This window comes from Eublepharis macularius, chromosome 16 (assembly GCF_028583425.1).
Source record: "Eublepharis macularius isolate TG4126 chromosome 16, MPM_Emac_v1.0, whole genome shotgun sequence".
In the NCBI taxonomy this organism is placed as follows: domain Eukaryota; kingdom Metazoa; phylum Chordata; class Lepidosauria; order Squamata; family Eublepharidae; genus Eublepharis; species Eublepharis macularius.
Window position 1 is genome coordinate 43,400,124 of NC_072805.1, and position 26,733 is coordinate 43,426,856.

At 45.9% G+C, this 26,733-nt stretch overlaps 1 protein-coding gene across 1 annotated transcript in view; it reads left to right on the forward strand.

The window, feature by feature from the left end:
- Window positions 1-26,733, forward strand: part of CDH13 (cadherin 13) — an 879,383-nt gene that overhangs the window by 381,521 nt on the left and 471,129 nt on the right. The window contains exon 4 of the mRNA XM_055000790.1: window positions 938-1,054. Coding sequence (XP_054856765.1) covers window positions 938-1,054 — 117 coding nt within the window. The remainder of the gene's footprint in view (window positions 1-937; window positions 1,055-26,733) is intronic.

Below are 26,733 nucleotides of genomic sequence, written 5' to 3' on the forward strand. Positions count from 1 at the left end.
GCAATCTTAAGAGAGTCAAGTACAGGTGCGGACTATGTGTGTATGCTTCCAAAACATGAGATACTGATCTTACAGGATATAATAGAATGTTACTCTTATGTAGAGATGGGCACGAACCAAACTACGAACCAAAATTAAGCACGAACCAGGCCGGTTCGTGGTTCATGAACCGCGGTTCATCATATCTCATTTCTGATGAACCGCCACAAACTTTAGGCTGATTCGTTTGGTTCCTTTTTTTGGTTCATGACTGCAGACAGCCTGGTGCCAATCAATCAGTTTCCTCGGCAACAGGGGATGGACTTCCTGCAGACCTTCTGCTGACCCGGAAGTGGCCTTCTACTGGCCCGGAATTGACCTCCTGCTGGCCCAGAAATGATGATTTTCTGACCTGGATGTAACGTTTTCACAAACCAAACAAACCGATTCGCATACCGGGGCAAGTTCATGAAAGTTTGTGGTTCGTGCTTCATGAATTTGACAAACCACAAACCACATGGTTCATTTTTTTCCTGGTTCGTGCCCGTCTCTACTCTTGTGTACTGATGCCAAATCCCCCTAGTACTCTGTTCCACTGCAAATGGAATGGGAATGGCTGATTTGCATGCCTGCCCACTTACTGGACTTCCAGGGATGCAAGGTAGAGCATAAGTTATCAGTCATTATTGGCATTGTCATGAATAGAATGATCCTGAAGAATCCACTCAAAGGAACTTAACAATGATCTTCATTAATCATAAGCATGAACCTGCTTCTTGAACTAACAATACATCTATGGTTAATGACGGTGTGGGGATGTCTATTAGTAGAACTTTGGTTCATGGATGCATTTGTTCCATAATGAAAATATGCAGAAGAAGGATAATAAATTAAGCTGTCCAGAGGAGCCTTGACCTAATTAATCTCATTTCCCCCCCTCCTTTTTTTTTTCCTTTAGGAGATCTTTAAAGCTGAAGGCAGCCTTGGAAACGTAAGGCAAAGAAGGTCGATTGTGGCCACCCCAATTCTAATTCCTGAAAACCAGAGACCGCCATTTCCAAGACCTGTGGGCAGGGTGAGTGGAAAAACACACCTGCTTTGACATTTAAGGGATTGTTTTTTTTCTTACTTACAGCCGCTTTTTGGTCAAGTACACTTGTGTCTTCATGTATTTGGTGCCAAGAAATTGGTCTTTGGATGCAGAGGTGGTGTTAAGGTGGTACTTAACAAGGAAAGTTATTGCCATAATAAGAGCTTGGAACTTCCCCATTGTATTGGTAGAAGGCCCAACATTGGTTCCCAGACTAAGTTGTGAAGTTGCACCAGTCTGCCTCTCTTGGTATCGTGCTCTAAATGTTCTTCTTTGCATGGTTCAGTTGCTCAGCTAGAGTGGAAGGAGTCCTCATGAGATTTAGAGCATTTGAAAGCTTTGTAGGAAAGAAGAAACGAACCTTACATGCAAGTCTAGCGATAAATGTAGGGAAGGTGTTTAACGTGTCTCTTCACTTTCATATTAAATTTGAAGGGCACGCCACTCCAGCAATGTTTATCTGCCGCTCCGTATTCATCCACCACAAAATCCTTTTTTTATCAGATCTTGGGAGGAGATATTTACTGAACTATCCTTACATTGCTAGTGGTAAACTCAGCACAGGAAGCACGATGCATGTAGGCTCCAGGGTAAAAATAACAATGGCTAAAGTTGCAGTAACATGGAGCCTAGAGTTCAGTTACTGAAACCAAGGAAGCTTTGAAAATTCTGAATTGTTTTGTCTTATACTCAGAGGGGGTTTAATTAGAGCCATCATATTGTTTGGTGAACTGGCTTGAATGATAGGAGACTTCACCTCAAGCTTTCTGCTGGGAACCCTGGGAACTCTTTTGGGGGGATAAGAATTTAATTTAGAGCAAAATCAATCGACCAGGTGGGTCCCTGCCCTGAGAAGCTACAGTCTAAAATTTGACAACAGGGAGAGAGTTAGAGGCAGTTATAAACAGGGGAAGAATGTATGTTTACACATAAGTTTCAGTGAGAAAGCAGGTTTATGCCAAATACTTTATGTAAAAGCTGGGTTTTGACTTGATGAAAGATTTGAATATTTGCATGTAGGCCCTAGAAGTTATTGCTTATGTGAATTTGCACTTCAACATGGTATCTGTAGTCTTTACATTTGGCAAACCATTATATATAACCCAAGTGCTGATATTGCACCAATATACTTCATTTAAATATACAGACTGTAGCAGAAGATCTTCTGTAGGGTTGAGCTATTGTGGAGGAATAACACTTGTAGGGCTACATTTTTTGCAAGAACTAATCTGTTTTGCATTGCGTTTTTTGAGTACTTCAAGCTGTATCCAAACTGCAGGTGCCTGACAGAGCTTGGAGGTGCCCCATTGAGCACACAGGTGCTTCTCGTATTGTATTTTTGCTAATGCAAGCATTAACTTTTGTTTTGCTGGCAGCAATCTTGGAGGGAGGAGAAGGAACGAAAATTCAGAGGCAAGCCCAGCAGCTGGGGGTGTAATAAAAATGTAATATTGAGTGTTATTGAACTTGCCCCCTATAAGGACAAACCCAGCTGAGTTGATCAATAAAATGCTATAATGAGTTATAGTCTTCAGTTCAAAGTGGGGAAAACGAATTAGCTATAACTCCATATAGTCATTTACAGAAAGAAAGAAAGAAAAAAAGTTGTGATTCTGGAAATTCCACTTGTGTCCATCTATGAGCCGGAGACAGCAAACTACTTCTGTGTCAACAAGGAACACAGAGCATCGTGGTTTTATTTTTTTCTTCCTGGATCTGTAGCAATGTTGCTGAAAACGATGACTGTGATTCCTGTATGTAAGAACAACTGATGAGAGCATCTATGTTGCTTTCTCTGGGGAGAGAGTCAGAAGAGAAAGCTGCATAGCTGACTGCTATGCTAATTTACATAAAAGACGTAGCCCATTTCAAAGGAAGGAAGCATTTCCACATATGCTCTGAGAAAGTCATGTGTGTTGTGTTGGAAAGAGGCTCCAGAATGTGTAGGATCTTAGTGGAATTTCCTGTTTGAGGAACGTCAAATGCAATTATTAGCTAATAGTGCAATAGGACATACGTTAAATCTGTCTGTCCATTAATCTATCGGTAACTATGCAGATATCATGTGGCGTAACGTTCCAAGTGTCAGATCAGTTCTGGGGAGTTCCATGTTCAAAAACTGTGCTTGTAGGGGTGGCCTCAGACCAGTCAGTCTTCCTCTATCTAGCCAGTTTGGTATAGCGGTCAAGAGCGGCAAGACTCTAATCTGGAGAATTGGATTTGATTTCTGCTTTTCCGCTTGAAGCCAGCAGGGTGACCTTGGGCCAGTCACAGCTTCTCAGAGCTCTCTCAGCCACACCCACTTCACAGGGTGATTGTCTTGATAATAACACACTTTGTAAACCGATCTGCGTGGGCATTAAGTTGCCATGAAAGGCAGTATATAAATCGAACATTGTTGCTTTTGTTGTTATTTACCTATCCTGGCCTCCTCCCTTCTGGGGATAAAAGGCATATCTCTGAACTGAAAGTTCCTAGGGACTGACTTTTTTTAAAAAAAATGAAAGCTATGAGTTCAAAGAACCACTTACGCTTATTATAATGTTAGACTGATATAAGAATATTCTAGTGCTAAGTTTTTAAAAAATTGCAAATGCCTTCATGTCCATGGTGGGGGAGAGTGGTCGTTACTGGGGGACTGGGGAGGGGAAACTTGCCATGGAGAGCCAGTTTGGTGTAGTGGTTAAGATCGGCAGGACTCTAATCTGGAGAGCCGGGTTTGATTCCCCACTCCTCTGCTTGAAACCAGCTGGGTGACCTTGGGTCAGTCACAGCTTCTCGAAGCTCTCTCAGCCCCATCCACCTCACAGGGTGCTTTGTTGTGGGCAGGGGTCATTTCGTAGAAAAAGAGCTGCAGGAACTCATTAGCACAACTCATTAGCACAATTCATTGGCATAACTCATTAGCATATGCCACACCCCTTGCCAGCACCGGAAGTGTGTCATTAGCATAACTGATTTTCATATGCCACAGTCCCTGACCTCACCTATCCTGGCTGTTTTGGACCCAATCCTGGACATTCAGGGCCAAAATTGGGCCCAAAATGGCAAAAAAGGGGCTGAAATGGCTGAAAAGGGCCCCAAATGGTCAGAACTGGGCAGCTGTTGAGTGGGAGAGTGATCCACCACCCATCAGAGGCCCGATCCTGGCCATTTTGGGACCAATCCTGGCTGCTTTAGGCCCAATCCTGGCCATTTTGGGACCAATCCAGGCCAAAACGGGCCCCAAATGGCCAAAAATCAGATGGGCAGGGCCACCTGACATGTGACCTCTTTGGAGAACTACCGGAACAGCATTCCTGTGCATTCCCCCTCAAAATGAACCCTGGTTGTGGGGATAATAATAACATACTTTGTAAAACGCTCTGAGTGGGTGTTAAGTCATCCTGAAGGGTGGTATATAAATTGAATGTTGTTGTTGTTGTTGTTGTTGTTGTTGTTGTTGTTGTTGTTACATGTGGAGCTCCCCTTGCCATTACACTTTATCAGCAGCTGCACAAGCAATGGGTAAACCACACATGACCATCACCCTAATAAAGCACTGGCTTAAAAACTGGGTTGACCAGAATAATGGAGGGTCTGTTTATTGCTGGCTCTGAGCCTTCCTATCTGAATGGGATTTTCCGGGCTCAGAAGCAGAATGCCTGTGATTGTCAGATGTTGGAGAACAGTCAGCAGGTGCAAGGTGTAATCTACAGGCCTTGACTATGGGGAGGCATCTGGAGACAAGGTCTTCTATGTGGTGGCACCTTGACTCTGAAATTCCCTTTTTGCAGCGGCTAACATGGAGCTGAAATCACCAGGGAAAACTTTAGCCCTGCAGATCTATTGCACAAGCTTTTTACATCAGGGAAGGGCCCTTCCATCAGAGGAAACCACCTCTGCTAGTGGAACGAATCCATGTGACCCAACCCTTTATACCAGGGGGAACACGCACACAATCTATAAGACACTGCAAAAAGACTATATCGATGCAATTGCACGCATACTTATACCTTTTTGCTGTCTTTTAAACACGTGAGTTAGGTTTGTCAAGCTTCTGGCTTAGAACTGGAATTACAACTGATTTCCAGTCTACAGAGATCAGTTCCCCTGGAGAAAACGGCTGCTTTGGAGGGTAGACTCTATGGCATTCTACTTCAACTGAGGTCCCTCCCCTCTCCAAACCTAGGCTCCTCCTCAAAGTCTCCAGGAATTTCCTGGGATCTGGCAAGTGGGCTTCCCTTTGGCTTCAGCTGGAAACAGGACGTTGGAGTAGATGGTCGCTTGGCCAGACAGCAGCTCCTAAATTCTTAATAATATCCTGAACGTTCCATCCAATCAGAGCAACACCAAAGAATCTTGTTTTGACTCTTCTGGAGATAGATGCTTACAGTTGTTGCTCCCCCCTCCCCCCAAAAAAAACACTTCCAAGTGGCTTTTTGAATACAGCCATGCCTGAATGCTCTTGTAGATGAGGCTGGAACATGCAATACCTTGCATGACTGCCTCTTACATGAGTACAACTCGATTCGTACTTGCAATTTCCTCACTAATAAACATGCGACATTTCCTAACTTAGCCAGGACTAATTTGCCAGAGCCTCGAATGAACTGAGTAATTGCATAAAATCCAGGATTCCCCGCTGATGAGGCTGTGCTTGGGGATGACCTAAACTTTCCTTTAAATAACACAGCCTGGAGAGAAATTCTTCATCTGAAACATCTTCTAGCTAAAGCAGTAGAGACCTGTGGCTGACAACATAAGGGCTTACAGATTTGTTGTGCTGTATGCATTCACAGTTCAGCCTGAAGCCCATGAAAACTTGTGACGGAGGACTCTCTTTCTCTCTCCTTTTTGCAGGGATGATACTGGATTTGGCATTCCTGTGCTTTGTGATTCTAGTGTCAGTTCTGCTTTTCACTTTTATAAATGAAATGTGCCAGCCTTTTATTTTCCATTTCCTCGCACTGAAATTTTACATTGCTAAATTTATGCAGTTTAAAGGAATAAATTCATGTTTTGGGTGCATAGATGTGGTCTGCAAAATCTTGTGAAAATGGTACAAAAAGCTGCTGTAATATAGTGGTTAAGTGGTCGGGCTGTGAGTCAGCACTCTGCTGGTTTGACTCCCACTACTGCCATCAGCTCTGCAGGTGGCCTTGGGTCAGCCTCAGCTCCCCAGCTGTATTGTGTGGATAATAGTGACTTTGTTTGCAGCACTGAGTGGGGCACTAATCTGTCTAGAAGAGTGGTATGTAAGCACTGGTATTATTATGAAAGCAACTGTAGCATAGTTGTTAAGTGGTTGGGCTGTGAATGAGCACTCTGCTGGTTCGAATTCCACTACTGCTGTAGCGTAGTGATTAAGTTGTTGGGTTGTGAATCAACACTCTGCTGGTTTGACTCCCACTACTGTCATCAGCTCTGCAGGTGGCCTTGGGTCAGCTTCTCCTCTCAGCAGAGCTCTCCAGCTGTATTGTGGGAATAAGGATAACACTGACTTTGTTCACTGCTCTGAGCGGGCACTAATCTTTCAAGAAGGGCAGTATGTAAGCACACTGTTGTTGTTATTAAAATGTCATACAACAAACAATGAAATTGGTGATGCCTTCATGTTCTGTATAGAATATTTAGACATCTATTCAAAGCCTGGGAAACAAGAAGCAGTTGCTAAACTGCTATAAGACCCCCCACCCCTTTGAGGAATATTCATCATCTCTGCAACTCACTTGGGCAGAAAGGCAAGCTCTAGAAGTATTGGAGGTATAAAGTCCAATGGAGGTACTGACCTGGGAAGTACTGCCAGGTGTAAGACATATCACCTCTTCCTTCGACATTCTACCAAGATTGAAGTGCTAATGATAACCAGGGTTGCAAAGTCAGGACAAGGAAGTGTCTTGCCTTAAAAACCCCACCAGAGGTCACCATAAGTCAGCTATGACTTGGTGGTACTTTGCTTCATCAATTGTCTAGGTTAACCTCCAACCATTAATCATTGTCCCCTGCTGTTGCTCGATAGGGCAGTGGAGGGGAAATGGGAGGGCAAAAGAGCATCCTGAGGCACTGCAACATCCTTTTTGGCTAGGTAACTGGAAGTGATGTCACCATGTCCCAGGGTACTCTAGAATTCACCTCAAACTCTATGGTGAATCCTAAAGCATCGCACAATGCAGTGATGTCATTTCCAGTTATGCAACTGGAAGTGATGTTGCAGTATCCCAGGATGCCATTGTTGGAAGAGGAGCATCTAGCGCTGTCTCTCTCCTCAGGTTTCAGAGGGGGACAAACCAAAGAATTAGAAAGATAGAGCAGTCAGGGCACTCTGTTTACTGTTTATTATTGTTTACTGTTTACTGTTATTACTGCTCTGTCCTTTAATACGCAGATTGCTATTCTCAGGATTTCCTCCTCCTGACTTCCTCCTGATCACTTCTTCTCTTCCTGGCATTGATCCAGGCAACACCTCTCTTCTTCTCCTCCTTCCATCTTGGCAGCATGGATGCAGGCCTTGCCCTGCCATCCATGTCCATCCTTAGACTAGATAGGTAGTTAGGATCTGTCTCTCCTCCTTTCCTATCAGAGCATGGAGTTCCTGCAATAAAGAACTCTTATTTCTTTTCTAAATATAAACCAGGTGTATGATTTATTATTTTCTCTCCTGCACACACACCAGCCAGCAGAACGAGCTCATAACCACCTATAATCACGCTTCCTAGGCCACACGATAGATTCTGCTAACGGCCCAAACATGGAATCTTTTAATTAAGTTTCTGGGGCCTACATAACGATTTATATATCAGCCATTTTGGGAAGTCTCTCCTTTCAGTCACCCAGCTGGCAACCCTAGCCACTTCTGAAGTGATACAGCCTTGGTTTCTCCATGTCACCACCATAATTTAATCTTTACAATGCTAGATAGAAATATAGAGAGCAATCCATAGGCTCACAGAGGTACCCTTACTGTCAATGAGATGCAGTGTGTTTCCCATCCATCTTCCATGTCAATGGCAGTTGCACGGGTATAATGCCCCCCAATTTACTGGCAAATTCAGCTTCATAATACGTAATTCTCCCTGCAGATACCTGTCTCTGTGGTGGATGTATCGTTCCCCCCAGCTTATTTGAGACTAACCAGATTTCATGCCATATAGCATAACTTCTGCAAATATGCTAGGTTCTAATTCAAGTTGGGGCAGCCTTTTTCCTGTCATCCAAGTCCCGGGGCTTTTGGCTTTGTGCTCTTTCCCCCAACCTTGGTTTAACAACTGCAGATGCAAATAGTCAAGAATCTGCCATTTTAAGCATGAAAGGTAACTATATCATAGGCAGGAAGGGAACGTGTGTCCTTTAATTATATAAAAAAATAACTTTTAGCTAGGTTCTAATTCAAGTTGGGGCAGACTTTTTCCTGTCATCCAAGTCCCGGGGTTTTTGGCTTTGTGCTCTTTCCCCCAACCTTGGTTTAACAACTGTAGATGCAAATAATCGAGAATCTGCCGTTTTAAGCCTGAAAGGTAACTATGTCATAGGCAGGAAGGGAATGCGTGTCCTTTAATTATGTAAAAAAATAACTTTTAATTAAGCAGCTCGACAAAGCAACAACACAGATACCCCCCCCTTACATTATTGGCTGCCTCTCCTGTCCGCCTGGGAGACGGCTTATTGCCATGCAACTCAGTACCCCCTTCTTCAGCATCTCTTAATTAAATAGCTATCAAACTCCTAGCATGAGCCTGCGTTGATGAGTCTGGTCGTTTAGCGGGCCCCTTACACTCATGCACGCGGGCCTCCATTCTTGAGGGAAAACAATGCGATTAAAATATTTTAATACATGCTTGGCAGCGCTGCCGTTCAACGTCCAGATGGCCTGGGTTACCAATGTTGACGGGTATTATTGATGTATTTCCTCACCGTCTCTTGCTGATACAAGCAGAGGGATATCACACGTCGGGAGGAGGGGGTTGGTCTCCATCCATATGTTACTCTTCCAATTTATTTGTCCACATCAAGCAAAATGAAGTTGGGCTCAGCGGGACACACAATTCTCCTTTAATTACTGTGATAGTTTATTTGTCAGTGCTCCATGAAGAATGACGGATATTTATCGGATGACAAATGGAAGAACAGTGGTGTCGTTTGCTTTACCTGATGATTACCGCTTGTCACTCATCTTCTATTATATCGTGTGCAGTTGGATCAGGAGGTGACACACACATTGCAACACTTAGGTCTTAAGTCCAGTGAGAGTCCTTGGTGGCCCTCGATGTTGGGTTTCAGATGGGATGGAGATGAGTCATAGGTTATTGGGTGACCTCTAAGGACTTCTTGGGTTACCAAACCATGATATGCGAAAGGAACTGCAGAAAGTATGGATGCTCCTGAAATTCTCACCTGGAATTACAAATGACCTGATCTTGTTTTTAAAGCAGAACCGTTGTTTCATTTTCGGATTCCCAAATCTCCAAATCACTCTCTGTGAGTCTCTCTGCATGAGACATCTGACACATGAAGAATATGTGTCAGGAGATGCAATGTTAGCTGGGAAGGATAGTTTAAAAAGACAGAGCCAGCAGCAGGGCAAAAGCTTTGCTATACACTGAAGCTATGTGAAGGCACTGTGAAATGCCAGAAGGGAAACTTCAGCCCGTTATAGCCTCTCCAGGTCCAAGCTTGGCTCTGGAAGGCAGCTCCAGCCCATTTCCATTCCTCTCTGCCCTCTGATTGCAATCCCACACAGTTTCAGACTGGAGAGGTGAAACTGATAGAGCCTTTGAGGAGGCGAAGATGAAATCAACAAACATGCTGAGGAGTGATCTCTTCAGGCTCTGTATTTTTAAACTGCACTTCCCAGCTAACATTGCATCTCCCTACACTTGACAAACATATAAAGAGACTCTGTGTTGCTGCAGCTTTTGGTTTATTTGAATCTTCCCTCCAAATGCTACTGATTGACAATGACAAAACACTGCAAAAGGGGAAATCTAGCACTGATATTACTGAAGATATGTTGTGTCCAGTTCTTGTGCTGTATACCTAAAATGCTGTAATGTGCATGTAGTCTCCTGTGCATAGGAGACTGCAAAATAGATTTCTATCTATCTATCTATCTATCTATCTATCTATCTATCTATCTATCTATCTATCTATCTATCTATCTATCTATCTATCTATCTATCTATCTATCTATCTATCTATCTATCTATCTATCTATCTATCTATCGAACAATGCATGTGTGCACATTGGAAATGGAAGATTGGGGGGATTATCTGAACAAGCTTAGAACTGATTTCCAAAATTCTCCTGGAAATTAAGGAATTCTCTGGAATGGAGGAGTGAAATGCAGCACAAAGAGAAATTCCAGAGCAACACAGCAATGCAATAGTGAACAGCTGTTCATCCCCAAGGGAAACTAGCCAGAACAACAAAGAAGAGCAGCAATAGTCCAATGACGGTCATGTGATAAAGGCTGACCTTCTAAATAAGGTTTCTGGGTCAGACCTCCCATTTGGTTTGAGAAGCAAGGGATTTTGACTGCTGCAATTCATCGCCAGTGACCTGAATCAGTTTTGCATGTGTGTTCCTTTTTGGTTCTGCACACCTATCCACACCTTGCTGCTATTCCCTGTCCCCCAGCTGTTGCAAGAGCTGGCTTTAGTGCACAAATCCTGAAGAGTGCAATCAGATCGTGTCCACCACTGGGACTTAGCACTTTTCTTTCCTCAGTGGTTCCTAGCATTCTGACGAGGCTTGTGAAGTGCATTAGCATAGGATTTTTCTCACATCACAGATGCTAATTTTCTGCACTTCACACCCATGCTCTATCAAGCTAACTGTGTGTGTGTTATCAAGTCGTAATTGGCTTATGCCATTGCCAACCCCAGTGTGGGGCTTTCAAGGCAAGAGAGAAGCAGAGGTGGTTTGCCGGTGCCTTCCTCTGCAGAGTCTTCTTTGGCGGTTGCCCATCCAAGTATTGACCCTGCTTAGCTTTCGAGATCTGACAAGATCAGGCAAGGCCATACCATCTTCCCTCTCATGAACTACAGCATGCATTACAGCTAGTTTCCCTTCCCACCTTCTGCCTGGATTATAAAACTCCTACCATTTTCCGCTCCAAGTATCTGACAAAGGGAGTGCTGATTCTCAAAAGCTCATACCCCGGCAATCTGGATGGTCTTTAAGATGCTACTAGACCTGAATCTTGCTCTTCTACTGCAGGCCAATATGGCTACTCACCTGAAACTACATTAACTAAGAGACTGAGCTAGGGGAATCTGGGTTCAAACCTCACCTTTTGCCATAAATTCATAAGGTATCTTCCCAAAGCCCCTATTCCTGAACTGCTCCGACTGCAAGGAAGGAATAATGGTATCGATCTATTTTACCAGGTTCTTATGATGATTTGATTTTGCAGCCTGATTAGCCCATTTTGGTCCACGTTTGTCAGGCCTTGGGAACTAAGCAAGGGTTGGCTGTGGTCTGTACTTGGATGGGACCACCGAGAAAGACTGGGCTGCTATGTAGAGGAAGGCAATGACAAGCCACCTTTGTTCAGCTCATGCTTGGGGAAGGGGTTTCCATTGGGTTGCGACTCGACAGTACAATCTTCTTCTGTGATCTCAGCACAATAATGGTACCTACTTTGAAGATACTATCAGGTGGGAGGTAGTAACCACGTTAAGAGACAGTTTGGTGTAGTGGTTAATAGCGGCAGGACTCTAATCTGGAGAACCAGGTTTGATTCCCCACTCCTCTGCTTGAAGCCAGCTGGGTGACCTTGGGTCAATCACAGCTTCTCAGAGTTCTCTCAGCCCCACCCACCTCACAAGGTGATTGTTGTGGGGCTAATGATAACTAGAGGTGGGCACGAATCCAATTACAACCCCCAAAAATGCACGAGCCAGAACAGTTCATGGTTTGCGAACCACGGATAGTGGAAGCTCCTTTCTATGAACTTCCACGAACTGGTAACTGGTTCGGGTTCGTTTGGGTCGTATTGGGAAAGGGACAGTTTTAATGGCCATTTCCCTGAGGAAAGGGCCATTTAAACTTTTCTTGCAGCTTGCAAGCGGCAGGTCCCTTTAAACTAGCAGCTGGCAGATGACAGGGGGGGATCCCACGCGGGCGGCCATTTGAGGGGCGGCAAGGCCGTTTTCGACCTCCTCCATCCCTCTGCATCCTGTGCAAGGGCGGAGGAGGCTGGAAACGGCCTTGCCACCCCTCACTGGAGGAGAGGGAGGATGCTGCACAGCAGCAAAAGGTAAGTGTGGGGTTGGGACTGGGGCTGAGGGGGGTGGGGGGTTGAGGTTGGGCAGCTTGAAGGGCCCTGCCACTGGTAGGTCCCTTTAAACTATCAGCTGGTAGGCAGTGAAGGGGGATCCCCCCCAGCCGCTTGCCATCTTATTCTTTAAAGGGACCTGCTGCTTGTAAGGCAGGACAGGGCCCTTTAAACTGTTAAATGCTCCTTTCCCTGCCGCTGCTGCCGGAAAGGGGTCTTTAAACCCCACGAACCACGAACTGGTTCATAACTGGGCCCAGTTCTGTACCAGTTCATGGTTTTTGGTTCGTCAAAATCCACGAACCATGAACCTCATGGTTCATTTTTTTTGGTTCGTGCCCACGTCTAATGAAAACACACTTTGTTAACGGTTAAGTTGTCCTCAAGGGCGGTATATAAATTGAATGTTGTTGTAGTTGTTATAATTATTAATCTTTAGCAGTAAAACAAACATTCTAGTCCAGTAGCACCTGAAAAACCAAAAATGTTCAGTGTCTAAATCTAATCTCACTTCATCAGATACAAAATGAGTTAAATACATATCATTCTCATTTGTATCTGACACTGACTCATGAAAGCTCATACACTGGAAGTTTTTGTTGGTCTTTAACGAGTTACTGGACTCGGAAGATGTTTACTTTGAAGCACTTGAAACCAGGATATGCTTTATTCTTTTGGGGTTGTCTCCTTCCATTCAGCTCAGCTGACAAAATAGTACTTCTCATCTGATGAGAAAGAACTTGTTGTATTGAAGGAAGGGGGGGGGGTCACCGTTGCCTGAGCAAAGTTGTAGGATATGATTTGCAGACCTGAGCCAAAGCAATTTATGAGTTTTCACAAATGTCTTTAAAAAGAGTTCTGTGGCACAGAGAGGTAAGCTGCAGTACTGCAGCCCAAGCTCTGCTCACGACCTGAGTTCAATCCTGGCGGAAGCCGGATTCAAGTAGCCAGCTCAAGGCTGACTCAGCCTTCCATCCTTCCAAGGTCGGTGAAATGAGTACCCAGTTTCTTGGGGCTAAAGTGTAGATGACTGAGGAAGGCAATGGCAAACCACCCCGTAACAAAAAGTCTGCCAAGAAAACGTTGTGATGTGACATCCCCCATGGGTCAGTAATGACTCAGTGCTTGAACAGGGGACTATTTTACTTTTTACCTTTACAAATGTTTTTAGCCATGCTGAAAAACACCATCCTCCATTTGAGTTATTTCCTACTACGTGAAAAAGATGTTGCTGTCTGTAGGACATCCGCTGGGGACTGGGTAATGCATTTACTCTTTTCCAGCTCTGTGGTTAGTGCAGTTTTCATTTGTAAATACTGGCCTGGGTCCAACCAAACAGTTAAGACAACTTAAGAGCCCTTAAGTTTTCTTAAGTAGAAGTAGTAAATCTCACTGATTCCTTCCTTCCTTGCCAGCCCATTTAGATCCCTAGATACTGGGAGCCTGCAGTGGGAGAGGAAAGTAAAAACAAAAAGGGGCTCACAGAAAAATGTTGCAGATTGGAAGGAGGTGATGTGGGAGGGAAAGGGAGCTGTGCCAGGTCCGGCAATGCTTGTGGGGCTGTGGCAGAGAAGGGGAATCCCCCCACCTTAGCTTTCCCCCTCAAAAGATCCGACCCTGTTCCTTCCCCGCCCCCTTTCCAAAGATCCTACTCTGTTCCTTTCTTCTCCTCCCCTGCCAAACACCCTTACCCATCCCCCCTCCCTCCAAATAGCATTTCCTTTCACGAAGCTGAAGTTGGTTCCCAGTTCCTTATTCGCAGTTCCTAGTTCCTTATTCGCAAAGCCAAAGACAAATATTGGGGGAAATGGAAAAGCAATTATTTTTTAAAAGCAATGCTTTTTGTGCAAGTTTGCCACTTAAAAACAAAATAAAAAAGGATATCTTTTAGCGGGGCTATAAGCTAGTGTATATGCAATATTTACATTAAATTAAAAATTAAGTACACTGCCATCAAGTAAACTTCAAAGAGTATGGAAATGGAAAAGCTCTGTCTGCAGTCCAAAATAAAGACGGTAGGCGCATATATCATCCACCTGCCTATTCAGCAGACCCTGCCCTCTCAATCTACCAGGACATTCCACCAAAGACTTAAAAGTCGCTGTGGTTCAACAGAAACCCTTCAAAAACAAAATCCAACGGGAGGCTGCTGAATTGGAATTCATATGCAAATTTGACTCTGTCAAGCTGGGACTGAATAGAGACTATGAATGGTTATCCCATTATCACAGGTAACAGATTTCCTTTACAGAGGCGTGGTCTGGGGGAGCCCAGAGACGCCTGGTGTGGGCTTTGTTTGTCAATTATCTCAGCCTGAGTGCGTGTGGGCTTTCGGGGACCACAGTTCTCTTTGTCAGATGCAGCTGGCAGGGAGAGCTGTGGTTATCGAGGGCTTATACTACATAGGAATTGTATACCTTCACTGCAGCAAACTGACTCCACACCAAAAGGAGATGTTTACATTTACAAGCAAAGAAATGTTTTGATTGCCTTCACACTAATTGCATCCTGTCTTCTTGTGATATATGTCCTGTTCTTTCCCCTCCCCTCCTCTTCTGTATTTGACCAGTTCGGATCAGGCATCTGATGAAGAGAACTTGATTCTTGAAAGCTTATGCTACAATAAAATAAAATTGGTTAGTCTTAAAGGTGCTACTGGACTCTTTTTGATTTTGCTACTACAGACTAACACGGCTAACTCCTCTGGATCTATGCCCTCTAAGGGGACCTATACTGGGTCTTCCTACAAAACCCAGTTCTTGAGTTCACAGCTTCAAAGTAGGGTGCCCCCAGAACAAAGCAGAAAGGGGGGCAGCTGTACCTGAAAAAAATCTTTGGATCGGCCCAAATATGATAGATGCGCCTACCATCTTTATTTTGGACTGCAGAGCTTTTCAATTTCTCCCGATTTTTGTCTTTGGCTTTCCGAATAAGGAAGTAGGAACTTCAAATAAGGAACTGGGAACTGGGAACCAATTCAGCTTCATTTTCTTTTCCTGTCTCTACGGCAATGATCCTTAGTTACCCTCTGCCTCCCCTTGGGAAATCCCCTTACCTCCCCTCCCTCCGAAAGACCCTTACTCTCCTCCCTGGCCAATACTCACTTAACTTCCTCCCTTCTCGCTCAGGCACCCTTTTCCTTTCTCCTCTCCCTCCAAAGCACCCTACCCTTCCCACCTTTTTCCTGGGCATCCTCATGGCACTGCTGGCCTTCCCTGGGCCTATGGGTCTCCTCGTGAGGCAGTGTCGCCTGGGCAGAATGGGGCTTTGCATGGGCCCTGAAGGTAGTACTTTGCCCAGCACTGGCCTGGTGCAGCAGGGCTCCCCACAGCCCAACACCAGCTGGGTTCAACACGGTTCTGCGTGGACCAGCAGGACTCCCCCTGCTCCAGCAGCTCTGGTGTGTGCATGGAGCCTGTGCACGCACAGACGCACTATTGGTTGGGGGGGGGGGTTAAGCCCCCCTCCAATGCATCTTTTGTTTAGATTTTTTTCAGTCCTAGGAGGAGTCCCCAAAGGTGGCAGGATCCCGTGGCCTGTTTTGAAGTGGCCCCGATTGGCGGATATAAGCATCTGCATGGGTTGAAGCCACTTCAGTGTTAGATTTATGATTGCCGCCCTTTCTTAAGAAATCTTAAGGGCACTTAAGTTTTCTTAATGCAGATGGATCCAGAGACCCAAAGAGTTGCCTAGAATTTTTCAGGGGCTCAAATGTGCCCCTGGATCACTGCATTGCTGTGGCTTGTTGTGCCCAGTGGAAACATGAGGTCTTTTCTTGCCTCTTTGCTTGTTTGTTTTGCACTAGATCCCCAAGCTGTTCTGTATTGATAATTAACCGGGGGATAGCCTGGTTTGTCAGTTGCCGCAAAAATAAACAGGTGTTACTAGCTCCTGTTTTTAGAAGAAGGATGTTTTTTGTTTTGTTTTTAATCTTGTGATGGCCTATGGCTAATGACAATAAATCTACTATTACTAGCTCCTCAAAGACTAACAAGATTTTCTTCTAGCATTAGCTTTCATGGCCTAGAGCTCGCTTTATTGGATGCATGTAGTCAGTCGTCATGAGCAGACATTTATATGTGAGCAAGTTTGGTGTCGTGGTTAAATAACGGATGGGTAGGTGGAAACTCAAGTAAGTGGTCCTTAAATACAAAGCTGTTTAAGGCTTTGAAATACTAACCAGTACTTTGAACTGGGCCCAGAGGGGAAGCCAATAAAGTTGGTTCAACAAATATTCTCCATAGAGGAGGTAATTAACAACATGACTATTGTGTCCCATGTAGGGTTGCCAGCTCCAGGTTGGGAAATTCCTGGAGATTTGAGGGATAAGGCATGGAGAAGGCAGGCTTTGGGAAGGAAAGGACCTCCGTGTAAGATAATTCCATAGAGTCCTTCCTTCAAAGAAGCCATTTTCTCCAGGGGAAAAGATCTCTATGGCCTGGAGATCAGTTGTAATTCCAGGAGATCTCCAACTACCACCTGGCGGCTGGCAACCCTAGTTCCATGTGAAACTTCCAAACTAACTCAAAAGGCAGCCACATAAGAAGCACCTTCCAGAAATCTACCTGGATGCGATCAGAGGATAATCATTACCAATTCCTGTTTCTTAAAGAAAGGTTTCAGGCAGCATGTCAGCCAAAGCTGGTAAAAAGGGCTGCATCTCCATGTCTAGCCCTGCTTCTGGTAGCACTTCCAAGATATGAACCTGCTCCTTTAAGGTGAAAGCAGTCCCATCTAGTCCCATTTCAGTTTGGTGTAGTGGTTAAGAGTGCAGGACTCTAATCTGGAGAACCGGGTTTGATTCCCCACTCCTCCACTCAAAGCCAGCTGGGTGACCTTGGGTCAGTCACAGCTCTCTCAGAGCTCTCTCAGCCCCACCACCTCACATAGTGTTTTGTTGTGGGGATAATAATGACATACTTTGAAAACCGCTCTGAGTGGGCATTAAGTTGTCCTGAAGGGCAGTATACAAATTGAATGCTATTATTATATTATTATTAAAATAAATGCATAAATACCAAGCTCAAGGAACCATTAAATACAAGAAGGTCAATATAAGATCTAGTGATGAAAAATGCAAATGCCATCAAAAAGGGTACTGGGCCCGTTCTATTCACAATAGTAGTCATTGGCCATTTTTTCTTGTTTTACTAAGCTGGTTAACGTGTATAATGATTGGTGAATCTTTAGCGTTATTTAGTTCACACTAAGGAACTCCAGTCCTTATTCAGCCCCTTCCAAAGCTGTTTGTCATGTGCCACAGTGAGAGAGAGCTCCAGTTCTGTCTCTGTCTCTGTCTCTGATATATAGCATACTGGGTTAGTTCTCTGGATTGTGGCCGCTGAATAAGTTCACAATCACCCTAATTGGCCTGTTTATCTCTCGGTGTTCCGTTGCTCGGACGTTTTGCTGCAATCTATGGGCCAAGCTACACGTGACGAAAGACACTTGAACGGCAAGTGGATTGAGTGGAGGGCAAGTGAACAGGGAGAAATACACTTGCCATTCAAGTGTCATTCGTCATGTGTAGCTTGGCCCTCAGAGTAGAAGAGAGTCTTGCTAGAACCTAGCATAACTGACGGCATTGAATACGTAGGGCCAAGCTACACATGACGAAAGACACTTGAACGGCAAGTGGATTGAGTGGAGGGCAAGTGAACAGGGAGAAATACACTTGCCATTCAAGTGTCATTCGTCATGTGTAGCTTGGCCCTCAGAGTAGAAGAGAGTCTTGCTAGAACCTAGCATAACTGACGGCATTGAATACGTAGGGCCAAGCTACACATGACGAATGACACTTGAATGGCAAGTGTATTTCTCCCTGTTCACTTGCCCTCCACTCAATCCACTTGCCGTTCAAGTGTCATTCGTCATGTGTAGCTTGGCCCTCAGAGTAGAAGAGAGTCTTGCTAGAACCTAGCATAACAGACGGCATTGAATACGTAGGGCCAAGCTACACATGACGAAAGACACTTGAACGGCAAGTGGATTGAGTGGAGGGCAAGTGAACAGGGAGAAATACACTTGCCATTCAAGTGTCATTCGTCATGTGTAGCTTGGCCCTCAGAGTAGAAGAGAGTCTTGCTAGAACCTAGCATAACTGACGGCATTGAATACGTAGGGCCAAGCTACACATGACGAAAGACACTTGAACGGCAAGTGGATTGAGTGGAGGGCAAGTGAACAGGGAGAAATACACTTGCCATTCAAGTGTCATTCGTCATGTGTAGCTTGGCCCTCAGAGTAGAAGAGAGTCTTGCTAGAACCTAGCATAACTGACGGCATTGAATACGTAGGGCCAAGCTACACATGACGAAAGACACTTGAACGGCAAGTGGATTGAGTGGAGGGCAAGTGAACAGGGAGGAATACACTTGCTGTTCAAGTGTCATTCGTCATGTGTAGCTTGGCCCTCAGAGTAGAAGAGAGTCTTGCTAGAACCTAGCATAACTGACGGCATTGAATACGTAGGGCCAAGCTACACATGACGAAAGACACTTGAACGGCAAGTGGATTGAGTGGAGGGCAAGTGAACAGGGAGGAATACACTTGCTGTTCAAGTGTCATTCGTCATGTGTAGCTTGGCCCTCAGAGTAGAAGAGAGTCTTGCTAGAACCTAGCATAACTGACGGCATTGAATACGTAGGGCCAAGCTACACATGACGAAAGACACTTGAACGGCAAGTGGATTGAGTGGAGGGCAAGTGAACAGGGAGGAATACACTTGCTGTTCAAGTGTCATTCGTCATGTGTAGCTTGGCCCTCAGAGTAGAAGAGAGTCTTGCTAGAACCTAGCATAACTGACGGCATTGAATACGTAGGGCCAAGCTACACATGACGAAAGACACTTGAACGGCAAGTGGATTGAGTGGAGGGCAAGTGAACAGGGAGGAATACACTTGCTGTTCAAGTGTCATTCGTCATGTGTAGCTTGGCCCTCAGAGTAGAAGAGAGTCTTGCTAGAACCTAGCATAACTGACGGCATTGAATACGTAGGGCCAAGCTACACATGACGAAAGACACTTGAACGGCAAGTGGATTGAGTGGAGGGCAAGTGAACAGGGAGGAATACACTTGCTGTTCAAGTGTCATTCGTCATGTGTAGCTTGGCCCTCAGAGTAGAAGAGAGTCTTGCTAGAACCTAGCATAACTGACGGCATTGAATACGTAGGGCCAAGCTACACATGACGAAAGACACTTGAACGGCAAGTGGATTGAGTGGAGGGCAAGTGAACAGGGAGGAATACACTTGCTGTTCAAGTGTCATTCGTCATGTGTAGCTTGGCCCTCAGAGTAGAAGAGAGTCTTGCTAGAACCTAGCATAACTGACGGCATTGAATACGTAGGGCCAAGCTACACATGACGAAAGACACTTGAACGGCAAGTGGATTGAGTGGAGGGCAAGTGAACAGGGAGAAATACACTTGCCATTCAAGTGTCATTTGTCACTTGTAGCTTGGCCCTGAGAGAAATATTGAGTCTGGTTTTAGCAGGCAAGCTGTGTGCAGCCTGAGCATGTTTAAGCATTTCTGAAAGAAATCCAACCTGTGTGGAAATCTGAACTCTGTGTGTCTGAGGGCCAAGCTACACATGACGAATGACACTTGAACGGCAAGTGGATTGAGTGGAGGGCAAGTGAACAGGGAGAAATACACTTGCTGTTCAAGTGTCATTCGTCATGTGTAGCTTGGCCCTAAGTTATGTGATTAAACTGACATTTTCATTTCCCAGAGGGGATGTCTCTTCGGTGTCCTTCGCACCAAGTGGCAGCCTTTCCGTGTTATTTATTTAGTGGCTTGGTTTGCATATTCTCCCTGCTTGAAACGTGGACGGTCAAGTAAACTGTTTTGTTGAAAGTAAAAATGGCTTTGTTTAAATGAATGCAATGCTAACAAAACAATTCTTCGCGAAGTAGCTCCATTTGCATAAGATGTTTTCAGGATTGTTCTTAATTGCACTGTTATTTTGCCCCACACGCTTTGGCAAAATAATTCAATTATAAATAACCTTTTTTTTTTTTTGGCACTGGGTCTTAGGTATAATAAGTAGAAAAGCATATTTGAACACTTTGAGGGGGGTGTCCTTATCTAGTTGCTATGGCTACAAGTTACTGAGAGATACATTAGCACTATAGCAACGGTGAAATTAAATTTTCTGCCCAATATTGAAATATCTACTACCTAATTTCCTGTATCTTCATAATAAATCACACTAATGACCTTAGTGGTAGAGCCAGGGAGATATAATCTAGTCTGTGCTTGAGAGCTGTTCAGTGAAAAGATAATGCTGAGGATTAACTATTGTGTGTTGGAAGCGTTGACCTCAGGCTTAGAATGCAAGGAGGTCCAAAATTCCTTCGACATGAGAAGACAGACTCCACGTCCCGATTACTGACTCACACAGGCAGGAGGCAGGGGGAAGTTCCCAAGTTGTCAGAGTAGGACAAATCACGATTCCAGGGTTCAGGCACAGGTTAGACAACACTCTCAGCTTTTGAGTCCAAAGGGGGTATTCCAGAATCAAGTCCACAATAACAGGCCCAGGTCAGAAATGAGGGAACCGGTTCCAAACCCAGCAGCAGTAAGCAGACGAGTTGCTTCCACACAGCCGTTCCCTTCTCTGCTGCTTTTAAAGGCTCATGCTGCTCAGCCACTTGTGCTGCATCGTGCACCTGCCAACTGTCTCAGCCCTGCTCCTGCAAGCACTCATCATTAGAGGTGGGCATGAACAGCAATACGAACAACAAAAAAAAGCCACGAACAGCCCAATCTGCTGTTCACAAACAAGCTGTTCGTGAGGCCCCATTCTAAACGAACAGGTTGTCGTTGCAAGCCTCATTGCTGTTTGTCAAGCCAGACAATCTGGCGCCTGCATTCAATTCCCATGGCAACTTAGGCAAGGATTGTCTGAACTCTGTCTGAACTCCTGCTGTTGCCCTGGAAACCCCAAACTAAGACCAATTTAGCTTGATAGGCAGGTCTTCCTTTCAAGTGTGGAGTTCCAAATTTGTTACAAGCGAACAAAGAGCAGGGGGGAGGGGGGTTCCCAGCTCTGGCTTTGGAGAGGGAGAGAGAGCTGCTGTTGGCATTTTGATAGAGAGAGTGCATTGGAGCTTGAATTTTCTTTGTGTGTGGTGGGATAGGGATCTACCCCTTCAAGTTCCAGGTCTGCTGCCAGGCTCTGGGGCCAAGCTATTATTTATTATTGGTACCTTTCCTGGTGCCTGCTCAGGTCAGGTTTCTGGGAGTGGTGCAGTAGGAATCTACCCCTTGAAGTTCCAGGGCTGCTGCCAGGCTCTAGGGCCAAGCTATTATTTATTATTGGTACCTTTCCTGCTGCCTGCTCAGGTCAGGTTTCTGGGAGTGCTGCAGTAGGGATCTTGACTTGGATGATGGCTGGAGGAGAGCCTACTGGCCCCCACGAACAGCCAACCACGAACATGTTCATGAACAGGGCCATATTCATGGTTGTTCATGAGTCCCTGTTCGTGGATGGCAATGAGCAACGAACACCACGTTCATTTTTTTTTTCCTGTTCATGCCCATCTCTACTCATCATCACTGTTGATGCTGTACCGGTGCTGAGCTGCTAGCTGGGCATTGTGCCTTCTGACTTGAAGGGCTCTCCTTGCCCTCCTCTGAAAGGGCTCCTGAGGCTGCAGTGACAAGGGGAAAGAGCTGGCTGGTGCCTGGCTCTCTCTTGCCAGCCGAGGGCTAGGAAGCTGGGGGCCAACGTGCTGGGACCTGGCTGTGGATCTGTGTCTGATCCTTCAGAGAATGCTTCCTCCTGCAGTGCCTCTGCCACTGGCCATGGATCTGGATCAGGTTCGCAAGCTGCCTCTTCCCCAGATGAGTTATCTGCATCTCTTTGCTCTGCTGGGCTGGGCTGGTCCACGACACTCCAGTAAATGTTGTTCAGTGGATTGGTGGTGGAAATTGATGGATAGAGGGGAGAGAAGAAGGGCCTTTGTTAAATAAGCGACTCTTATAAAAATTTGTTTTGGTATTCCAGACGAACAGCGCATAATAAGAGACTTTTGGCATCTGTATGTTAATACAAATCCTCAGGTTTGAGGTTGGTGGTTAAGCTATGCAGTAGGTTTGTCAGGAGTAGGGATGTGCGTTTCGGCATTCAGAATGCCGAAAGAATGCCGAAACAAAAGTGTTTCGGCTTCTTTCAGGGAATGCCGAAACGTTTCGGGGAATCCCGAAACGTTTCGGGTAGCCGAAAGAAAAAAGCCGAAACGTTTCGGGATTCTTTCGTCTTTCATTCGGCTTTTCAATGGGAAAATGCCTCCGTCTTCCCGGACGTCTGGGGGAGGCATCTTCCCACCGAATAAGCCCAAAATTGGTGGGGACCTTCCTCTAACCCTTCTCTAACAACCACCCAAGTTTCAGACAGATTGGACTTTGGGGGGCCATGTTATGGCCCCCCAAAGCAGGTCCCCCCATCCTCCCATAAAGGAGCATCTTCTTCATTATTTCCTATGGGGAAAAAATGAAGAAGCAGGCTTCCTTTGCCAGGGGTGGCATTTTGCATGCAAAATGCCCCCTTACCCTCAGGGGCCCTTCTCCCACCCCTCCTCCCACCCCCCACCAAGGCTCAGCCTGCTCCCACTTGGGGGGGCCATTTCATGGCCTCCCCAAGTAGGTGCTCTAATCTCTACCACTGACAGCTGGGGGAGGCTTGTGTTGCCAGGGGTGGCATTTTGCATGCAAAATGCCCCCCAACCCTCTGGGGCCATTCTCCCACCCCTCCTCCCACCCCCCACCAAGGCTCAGCCTGCTCCCACTTGGGGGGGCCATTTCATGGCCTCCCCAAGTAGGTCCTCTCAGCCCCTAAATTCCACCCCTTACAGCTCCACACAAACCCAATTCCCCCCAGCTGCCACACACAGACCCAAATCCCCACATTAGCCCCTCACAGACCCAAATCCACCCCCACCTGCCCCACACCCATAACCCCAGGAACAGGCTGGCAAAGGCCAGCCCTCTCCCTTTGTTCCCTATGCTGGGAACTTCTAAACTCTCTTTCCCTGGGCAATTCTGCACAGCCCAGGGGTGCCACAATGGTGGGCACACTTCTGAGTGCCAGCTGGTCCCTGTGAAAGAGCACCTGAACCACAGACACCCTCCCTCAAATTCCCCCACCACCTACAGAGATGGCTGGCCAGCCAGCCCCATTGTTCCCTATGATGGGAACCAACTGCACAACAAAGAATAAAACAAGAACAACACAAAATAAAGTTTTTTAAAAATTATTTTCTCCCTTCCAAAGTACAAGTAGGCAAAGCATTATGACACATAACACCAGCAGTCCCCCACACAGAAAAATAACACAACTCACTTAACATCAGAGAATCACAAAGCACGATTCCTGTCAAAAACACTTTATTTCTTGAACAGCTTTAGGCTACACAGCAGGGGGGGAACACCAAAGGGCATGGCAGCAGTATCTTACACAAAAATAACACAACTCACTTAACATCAGAGAATCACAAAAACACAATTCCTGTCAAAAACACTTTATTTCTTGAACAGCTTTAGGCTACACAGCAGGGGGGGAACACCAAAGGGCATGGAAGCAGTATCTTACACAAAAATAACACAACTCACTTAACATCAGAGAATCACAAAAACACAATTCCTGGCAAAAACACTTTATTTCTTGAACAGCTTTAGGCTACACAGCAGGGGGGGAACACCAAAGGGCATGGAAGCAGTATCTTACACAAAAATAACACAACTCACTTAACATCAGAGAATCACAAAAACACAATTCCTGGCAAAAACACTTTATTTCTTGAACAGCTTTAGGTTACACAGTAGGAGGGCACAAAAGGGCATGATAGCAATGTACTACAAAAAATAATACAACCCACTTCACCGTTTTTGACAGCAATTGTGTTTGTGTGATTCTCTGATGTGAAGTGAGTTGTGTTATTTTTGTGTAGTACACTGCTTTCCTGCTCTGTGGTGCCTTCCTACTGTGTAACCTAAAGCAGTTACAGAAATAAAGTGCTTTTGACAGCAATTTTTTGGGGTGATTCTTTAATGTGAAGTGAGTTGTGTTATTTTTGTGTAAGATACTGCTTCCATGCCCTTTGGTGTCCCCCCCCTGCTGTGTAGCCTAAAGCTGTTCAAGAAATAAAGTGTTTTTGACAGGAATCGTGCTTTGTGATTCTCTGATGTTAAGTGAGTTGTGTTATTTTTCTGTGTGGGGGACTGCTGGTGTAATGTGTCATAATGCTTTGCCTACTTGTACTTTGGAAGGGAGAAAATAATTTTTTAAAAACTTTATTTTGTGTTGTTCTTGTTTTATTCTTTGTTGTGCAGTTGGTTCCCATCATAGGGAACAATGGGGCTGGCTGGCCAGCCATCTCTGTAGGTGGTGGGGGAATTTGAGGGAGGGTGTCTGTGGTTCAGGTGTTCTTTCACAGGGACCAGCTGGCACTCAGAAGTGTGCCCACCATTGTGGCACCCCTGGGCTGTGCAGAATTGCCCAGGGAAAGAGAGTTTAGAAGTTCCCAGCATAGGGAACAAAGGGAGAGGGCTGGCCTTTGCCAGCCTGTTCCTGGGGTTATGGGTGTGGGGCAGGTGGGGGTGGATTTGGGTCTGTGAGGGGCTAATGTGGGGATTTGGGTCTGTGTGCGGCAGCTGGGGGGGAATTGGGTTTGTGTGGGGCTGTAAGGGGTGGACTTTAGGGGCTGAGAGGACCTACTTGGGGATGCCATGAAATGGCCCCCCCAAGTGGGAGCAGTCTGAGCCTTGGTGGGGGGTGGGAGGAAGGGTGGGAGAAGGGCCCCAGAGGGCTGGGGGGCATTTTGCATGCAAAATGCCACCCCTGGCAACACAAGCCTCCCCCAGCTGTCAGTGGTAGAGATTAGAGCACCTACTTGGGGAGGCCATGAAATGGCCCCCCCAAGTGGGAGCAGGCTGAGCCTTGGTGGGGGGTGGGAGGAGGGGTGGGAGAAGGGCCCCAGAGGGTTGGGGGGCATTTTGCATGCAAAATGCCACCCCTGGCAACACAAGCCTCCCCCAGCTGTCAGTGGTAGAGATTAGAGCACCTACTTGGGGAGGCCATGAAATGGCCCCCCCAAGTGGGAGCAGGCTGAGCCTTGGTGGGGGGTGGGAGGAGGGGTGGGAGAAGGGCCCCTGAGGGTAAGGGGGCATTTTGCATGCAAAATGCCACCCCTGGCAAAGGAAGCCTGCTTCTTCATTTTTTCCCCATAGGAAATAATGAAGAAGATGCTCCTTTATGGGAGGATGGGGGGACCTGCTTTGGGGGGCCATAACATGGCCCCCCAAAGTCCAATCTGTCTGAAACTTGGGTGGTTGTTAGAGAAGGGTTAGAGGAAGGTCCCCACCAATTTTGGGCTTATTCGGTGGGAAAATGCCTCCTCCAGGCGTCCTGGAAGACGGAGGCATTTTCCCATAGAAAAAAGCCGAAAGAATGCCGAAATAATGCCGAAAGAATCCCGAATCCCGAATCCCGAAAGAGATTCTTGTTTCGGCTTTCAGCTTTAACGATAGAGAATTTTCTTTCGGCTTTCTACTTTCGGCTATAGCCGAAAATTTTTGGCTTGCACACCCCTAGTCAGGAGTGGATTGTGGCATGAAAATAGCCCTGAAGCAGGCCAAGCTGTGCAGCTCCCCCAGTGGACCAGCAGCAACAATTCTCAAGACCATACCCATCTTCCCTGCAGGGCCACATAGTTCAGGTCTGGCCACTGGCAATAATAATGCCAGGCGCAGAGTCGCCCTTTGCTTGGACCTCCACCAGCCAGGTGCAAGCTAAACATCCCTTGTGCTGCGTGATCATGTGGTGACACAGATGGGTGAAGGCTTTTTTGCTGCTTCCCCCCCTCTCCCACTGCCGGTACCAGCTGGGTCTAAGCCCAGATGAGTGTTGAGAAAGGAACCAATGGGTAAGCCTACACCCATCCTCACTGGCTGAGATCTAAGCCAAGTGGCCCGAAGGCCCAGTCAGTGGAAGATAAGAGGAGCTGATGGACCATGTTAAGCCTAATATCATCACCGCTAGCCAGAGCAGCTGCTAGGGATGCCAGTTTCAAAACAGGAAGTGACACCAGGAGCCTTCCCAATTAGAGATAATCCTCCCCTGAACTTGTTCTCTTGCGACGTTCTAAATGAACTTTTTTTCCTGGCATTCTTATTATCCTCATGCAAAGCTTTTTTTTTAACCCAAGCTTTTAAGTGAGGGGGTCACTCTTTCGAAACTATTTTTACAATCTCCTTCTCACCTGAAATTTGTGAAGTTTTTTCTCTCTCTCAGAGCACTTCAGCCATATTCAACTCTGCATAGGATTCCTTTGTTAGACCACTACACCGCACTAGCTATCTTCAACAAGATGTTTTAGAGCAACTAGTTCCCACATGTGCAGTA